The sequence below is a fragment of the Hemitrygon akajei genome, chromosome 6 (assembly GCF_048418815.1).
Source record: "Hemitrygon akajei chromosome 6, sHemAka1.3, whole genome shotgun sequence".
In the NCBI taxonomy this organism is placed as follows: Eukaryota; Metazoa; Chordata; class Chondrichthyes; order Myliobatiformes; family Dasyatidae; genus Hemitrygon; species Hemitrygon akajei.
The window spans coordinates 185,770,667-185,778,160 of NC_133129.1; the positions used below are offsets into that span (position 1 = coordinate 185,770,667).

Sequence of the window (7,494 nt, forward strand, 5' to 3'; positions counted from 1 at the left end):
GTGGAACAGTGTAATACAGTCATGGAGCAGTGTAATACAGTCATGGAGCATTACAGTCAGGGAACAGTGTAATACAGTCATGGAGCAGTGTAATACAGTCAGGGAACAGTGTAATACAGTCATGGAGCAGTGTAATACAGTCATGGAGCAGTGTAATACAGTCAGGGAGCATTACAGCACAAAAGCAGGCTCTATGGCCCATCTAGATAATGCCAAACTACTATTCTTCCCAGTTCCGTTGGCCTGCACCCAGACCACAGCCCTTCACGCTTCTCCCATCCATGTACCTATGCAAACCTCTTAAATGTTGAAAATGTTCTCTGTTCTATCTAAAGTCAATTTCGTCCCTTTCCCAGATTCCAAGAGGGTGAATGCCTGTGAGCCATTAACATTTCGACCCATGGCCTTTGTGACAGAGTTATCATCGGTGGATCCAGATACGAGGACAGTCCCTGCGTTCAGCTCTGAAACAATGCCCCACCTGGACACCAGGGTGACCACCCTACCTCAGGACCCGAGGACCACTATGCCCACCCTACCTCAGGACTCGAGGACCACTATGCCCACCCTGACTCAAGTGTCGATGTCAACACAAGTTAATGGAGTGACAGACCCAAAGGGGAACAGGATGTTTTTGGGCAATAGAATTATCTACTGCGGTAAGTGATTAACAGTAAAAGTGGGGCTTCTCGTGGCCCCCCTTGGTAAATCAGGCCTGTTAGCAGTCAGTCCCCGTGGAACGGAGACCAATACATTGTCCCTTCCTTCGGTTCCTTTTTATACCCGCTCCCCGGCTGCCATGTTGTGGCTTACCACTACCTGTCATTGTGCCGTAGTGTGCCTCGGTGAAATCCCACCTGCCCCAGGTTTCGATCGAGACACAGGGCAGTAGTTGGGTGTGAAGATGAAGTATTGCTCTCTCCTTACCCTTGCCTCCCTCATCTCCCCTTCAGAGAACCACAGCCTCTGCAGATCCTGAGCAATGACCAACACCAGCGATTCCGCAGATGCTGGAAATCCAGAGCAACACGCACAAGGTGCTGGAGGAGCTCAGGGGGTCGGGCAGTCCCTATAAAAATGAATAAACAGTTTGATGTTTTAGACCGAGATCCTTCTTCAAGCCTTGCACAATCACCGGCTTTACTTTGCAACGCAATTGACCCCTTTTCCTTTCTTACCCACAGTGCTGGTTGTGGTGCTCGTTCTCCTCCTGGCCCTCGTGATTATCCTGATTTGCTTCCTGAAAAAGTAAGAGCCTCCTTGGGTTGTGGTTGAATGGGAGGGGGAGTTATCAAAATGCATACCAGATCAGGAACGGAGCTTTCCATTGGGGAGACACGTGAGAAGAGTTTGATAGCTCTGGGCCTGCTCACTGGAGCTTTTAAAGAATGGGGGGGGGGGAATCTCATTGAAACATATTGAATATTGAAAGGCCTAGATAGATGGGATGTAGAGAGGATGTTTCCTGCAATGGAGGAATCTAGGACCAAAGGTCGCAGCCTCAGGATAGAGAGACATGCATTTAAAACAGAAATGACGGGAAATTTCTTTAACCTGAGGGTGGCGAGACTGTGGAATTCGTTGCCACAGATGGCTGAGGAGGCCAAATCATTTGGTATATTTAAAATGGAGATCACTAGATTCTTGATTAGTCAGGGCATCAAAGGTTACAGGGAGAAGACAGGAGAATGAGGTTGAGAGGGATAATAAATTAGCCATGGTGGATTGGGGAAGCAGGCTTGATGGGCCAAATGGTGCGATTCTACTCCTATATCTTATGATTCCTAAGACCATAATATATAGATTTGTGGGATAGCAGGTCAAGTGGACTGTAGTGTAGATGGGCAAGAGGAAAACTCAAATGGAGGATGATTATCAGAGTGTAAGACGTGGTACAGTGGGATTGCTGGGAGGCCAACAGAGGCTCAACAGAGTGAGTGGCCTTTCCTTGAAGAGGAAAATATGAACTAAGAAAAGTAAAACCTTTTAACCTTGCTACACACCAGATGGGCATTTAGAGTCATAGAGCACTACAGCACGGAAACAGGCCCTTCAGCCCATCTAGTCTGTGGTGAACTATTAATCTGCCTAATCCCATCGACTTGCAACCCCTCTCATCCACACTCTATCCAAATTTCTTTCAAATGTTGAAATCGACCCTGCATTCACCACTTGCGCTGGCAGCTCCTTCCACCCTCTCAATAAAGAGGTTCACCCTCACGTTTGTTTCCCTTAAACTTTTCACCTTTCACCTTTAACCCATGCCCTCTAGTTGTAGTCCCACCCAACCTCAATGGAAAAAGCCCTGCTTGCATTTACCCTATTTATACCCCTAATAATTTTCTATACCTTTATCAAATCTCCTCTCAATCTTCTACTTTCTAGGGAATAAAGTCCTAACCTATTCAAACTTTCCCTATAACTCAGGCCCTCAAGTCCCAGCAACATCCTTGTAAATTTTTTCTGTACTCTTTCAATGTTATTTACATCTTTCCTGTAGGTAGGTGACCAAAATTGCACACACTACTCCAAATTAGGGCTCACCGGCATCTTATACAACTTCATCAATAACGTCCCATTTACACCCATCGATACCAAAGCCCAAAGGGTGATTGGAGGACTGGAAGTTGACGCCCAATGGCCATAGCCGTTACTGAGTCTGGATCCAATGGAAGCCCATTGTCCGTGAGTCCGCTGGAGGCCTGGAGTCCTGCCCTAGGGTTGGAGGATTGTTTGTGTGGGTGGTTTGGAAGTAGGAAAGGGGGTTGTTTTGCTGTTGTGTTCTGTGTTGTATTGACAAACTTTATGGGTATACTACGTTGGTGCTGAAAATGTGCATTGACACCTGCAGGCTGCCCCCGGCTCATCCTTGGGCTGTGTTGGTTGTCACTGTATGTTTCTATGTCCATAGAAAATGGACCCAATAGAGATTTATAAGATTATGAGAAGCATAGATAGGGTGGACAGACAGTATCTTTTCCCCAGGGTTGAAATGTAGTACCAGAGGACATGTATTTAAGGTGATGGGGGTAATTTCAAAGGAGACGTGTGAGACAAGTTTTTAGACGGAGAGTGGTGGGTGCCTGGGGTGCTGCTGGAGGCACAAACATTGGGGACTTGTAGAAAATGTTTAGGTAGGCACATGACTGTGAGGAAAATGGAGGGATTTGGACATTGTGTAGGTAGGAGTGATTAGTTTAGTTGGCCATTTGATTATCAATTTATAAGACCATAAGATATAGGAGCAAAAGTAGACCATTCGGCCCATCGAGTTTGCTCCGCCATTCAATCATGGCTGATCCAATTCTCCCAGTCATCCCCACTCCCCTGCCTTCACCCCATACCCTTTGATGCCCTGGCTAATCAAGAACCTATCTATCTCTGCCTTAAATGCACCCAACGACTTGGCCTCACAGCTGCTCCTGGCAATGAATTCCACAGATTTACCACCCTCTGACTAAAGTAATTTCTCCACATCTCTGTTCTAAATGGACGTCCTTCAATCCTGAAGTCATGACCTAGAATCCCTTACCACGGGGGTTATCTAGTCTGTTCAGGCCAATTTAATTGGTTTGGCATAACAATGTGGGCTGATGAACTGTTCCTGTGCTCTACTGTTCTGAATCTGAATTATTATTATTATTACTGAATCTGATTAGTAGTAAAGACAGGTTTTTTACTCCCTTCAGCCATGTAAGTCCCATGGAGACTCAGGAATATCATCACACTCAGATGTAGAAGGATTCTTCATTGCTGTTTCCATAACAAAATCTGAATTATTAGCCGCCCAATATATCAGGTGATTGACTCGGTAAAATATCTGTTGTAACAGTTATGTTTGTAACCTTTAGACGCAGGCGTTACTCCTACTCGAGCACTAGGCAGCCGAAGGAAAACATTGAAACCGAAGTGTGGAGCTTGAGTCCGAATGGCACCAGCTCATCATGAGGTCCCACGGAGAAGGAAGCAAAGCCTGAAGTCACAGCAACCAAGGAGCCACCGCAGGCCAGCCAGCGAATGTCCAGAATCCAATGTAGGGTTAGAATCAGCAGACATGGTCGTACCTGGAACTCAGGACTGGGCGTTCCGCCCCTCTTCTCTGTGGTCACACAAGCCTTCTCCTGTCCTCCCTTACCACCTTGCAGATTACTGCTTCTGCTGATACCCACCGCCCCAGCCGGGACAGAGATCACCAGAGTCTTCTCCCCTGGCCGTCCTTCACGTTGTCTGCAGGTGGAGCCCATCTTCCAGCTTCTAGACAAAGATTCTTCCTCATCCAGGAATGTTGTCTTTGGAGCTTCTGTTGGCATTTCTGTTGCCCTGGGAATTTATGGGATGTGGCTACTAGCCCCGTGCTCAACCCTCCTCACGCAGCCGGCATTGGGACTGTCCTCTCTGGAGCTTACAGACCGCTTGAATGTTGTGAATTGTCTTATTGTCCAGGTTTTATTAGTGCACACAGAATCCAATGTGTCCCAATGAACCGTCAGTTAACAAACGGCACTGTCTGTTTCAAAGGTTTTGTGGGTGGGGATAGTGTGGGGGATAAAGATGCTTCATCAAACAGCACCCGTCAGGGGAACATCAGGGGGTGGTGCTGGGTCACTGTGTGTGTGTGTGTGTGTGTGTGTGTGTGTGTGTGTGTGTGTGTGTGTGTGTGTGTGTGTGTGTGTGTGTGTGTGTGTGTGTGTGTGTGTGTGTGTAGGGAAATAGAAGGGGAGAGTTTGAGGTAAGTGAAGGGAAGAATGAGGGAGGCAGGAATCTGAATGAGGGTGAATCAGAAGAAAGGATAGAGTGGGGAGTGCGTCAGGAAGTAAAAAGACTGAGGAGAAGATAGGAGAGGGGAGAAACATGGTGGTAAGGGGAAAGGGAAGAGTGAAGGACGGGAAGGAAAAGGAATGTGTGAAGGGAGTGAGGGTGTGTGAGCAGGGATTGGAGGGTAAAAGTGGGAGAAGATAGTGGCTGCAGACAGCGAGAGTGAAGGGGCAGTAAGAGGGGAAGAGGAAGTAGGGGAAAGTGAACAGGGTAGGAAGATAAGGACTGGCTAAGGGAGGACGACCCCCTTCTCCATTGTACGTCCAATTCCTGTGTACAAAAAGATTGACTCTGCCTGGAACTTTATGCACAGTATTACAGGGGATGTTACAGGCCCATTCAGAGCATTTGGGCCATTAGAACAAAATGGGTCATAGAACAGGACAACATTGGATAGGCAATGTGGCCCATAATATTGTGCCAAATATGATGCCAATTTATACGAGAGTAATACACACACAAAATGCTGGAGAAATGTTTTGACTGTTTTCATTTCAACCTGGCTTCACCTATCACCTTCTAACTTGTCCTCTTTCCCCTCCTCCTCCTCCTCCTACCTTTCTATTTGGGCTTCTCCCTCCTTCCTTTCTAGACCTGAAGAAGGGTCTCAACCTGAAACTTTGACCGTTTATTCATTTCCATAGATGCTGCCTGACCTGCTGAGTGCCTCCGGCATTTTGTGTGTGTTTGCTCTGGATTTCCAGCGTCTGGAGAATCTCCTGTGCCTATTCATACCAAATATCCTCCTCCTGAGTATTATCCCTATCTCTCCATTTCCTTCAAACTTGTGTCTGTCTAAAGGCCTCTTAAACTCCACCACATTCCTGCGTCCACCGGTAACCCTTTCCAGGCATCGGCTGTCCCTGTATACAAAAACTTCCCCCTCATGACACCTTTAAGCATCCCTCCTCCATCCTGAGAAGCATATTCTCTGCCGTTTGACATTTCTACGCTGGGGAACAGATCCTGACGGTCAAGACTGTCTATATTTTGATCTATTTGAGCCCTCTATGCCTCACCAGTACGACCTCTGTTTCACGCCCACTGTTGTCCCATCTTCCACCATTCACCCCAGCCCCTCTCTGTGGGAGGAAATCCCACTGTCTCACTTTTCTTTGGGTAAATCCTCTCAATTCCTCAATGGATTTCTTGGTGATGGCCTCTCATTCTGCTTTTCTGCAGAACCGGAAATGGTCTCGCCACATCCATGCTCTTGAAATCTCTAACATTTCAGACACCTCGAGCAGGTTACAATATTGACTAAGTGATTTATATCCACTTCCAGTCAAGACGGGGAGTTCCGTCCTTCAGAGTGAGCCTGTCTCCGTGCTGTAAGACTCTGACTCTTGATTTCAGTTTAAACTTCTCAAGAAAGTTTGTGGCAAGTTTGTATTAGAGTTTCTGTTACGGATTTGGAATTTGAAATCGATTTTACATGGGATCCAGATGTGCCATGGTCATATTGCAGTTAGCTTGATGCTATTACAGCTCAGGGTGGCTGTGTTCACAGTTCAATTCCGACATCCTCTGTAAGAAAATTTGTAGGTCCTTCCTGTGAACACATGGGTTTCCTCTGGGTGCTCTGGTTTCCTCCCACAGTCCAAAGGCGTGTCACCGTAAATTGTCCAGTGATTAGCCTAAGGTTGTTGGGTGGCATGGCTCAGAGGACTGGAAAAGCCTGTTTGGCTCTCTATCTCAATAAATAAGCAAATAAAATGACACATTTTTAATCTGCTGTAGAAGACCAAGATGATTTTAAGTCCACATTAGACGAGAAAGATTGCAAAACTGTGTTCTCCTGAAACTAACCCTCAGTCCAGTATATTTTTGTAAATATGTACACGCCTTTGTTTTTGGTAATTGGTAATTGTTCTAATCTTCTGAATGCACTGAATGTAACTTAGCAAGAGTTTAAAATGTAATGAAATGTAATATTCAGTGTAGTTTGAGCAAGAGCCCTTATAAAGACAAAGTTATCTTAACTGTCTCTTAACCAAACACATATTTTCAGATCTAAGACTATATTAATAAAAACTAACTATAATCTATGCATCAATTTACAGTTATTTGGTAAATATTCGGTGCAGAACAACACACAAAATGCTGGAGGAACTCAGAAGGTCAGGTAGCATCTATGGAAATCAATAGAATGTTGATGTTTCAGGCCAAGATCCTTCATCAAGACTGGAAAAGAAGCCAGAATAAGCTCCTTCCCCTTTCCTCACCCGCTTATTCTGGCTTCTTACTCTTTCCTTTCCAGTTCTGATGAAAGGTTTCGGCCCAAAACATTGACAGTTTATTGCCCGCCACAGATGCTGCCTGACTTGGAGTTCCTCCAGCATTTTGTGTTTGTTGCTCTGGATTTCCAGCATCTGCAGAATCTCTTGTGTTGGATTAGAACAAGTGGTAATGTTTCATGTGATGAACTGCTTCCTCCATTCAATACATCGTTGTAAATGCTTCAATCAAAGTTAACATCACAAGTTACTGTGGCTTTTACAAACGAGACAGCTGGGTTTCTGTTCTGTCTGTTGGCCAGTTCTTGTCAGATCTGCTAACTCCTTTGTTGAATACATTGACTTTTATGTGAAACTCTGGTCTAGACTGCAGCGGTCCCAGTCCCTCAAGTCCAAGTTTAAGTTCAAGTTCAAGTTTATTGTCATTTCAACCATACCCATG

General features: G+C 45.7%; 1 protein-coding gene across 1 annotated transcript in view; it reads left to right on the top strand.

Annotated features, from left to right (window-relative positions):
* The window catches only part of lyve1a (lymphatic vessel endothelial hyaluronic receptor 1a), a 41,327-nt gene extending 34,464 nt beyond the window's left edge, over positions 1-6,863 (top strand). The window contains exons 4-6 of the mRNA XM_073049957.1: positions 357-659; positions 1,185-1,248; positions 3,852-6,863. Coding sequence (XP_072906058.1) covers positions 357-659; positions 1,185-1,248; positions 3,852-3,948 — 464 coding nt within the window. The 3' untranslated portion in view covers positions 3,949-6,863. The remainder of the gene's footprint in view (positions 1-356; positions 660-1,184; positions 1,249-3,851) is intronic.
* Positions 6,864-7,494: the final 631 nt, after the last annotated feature.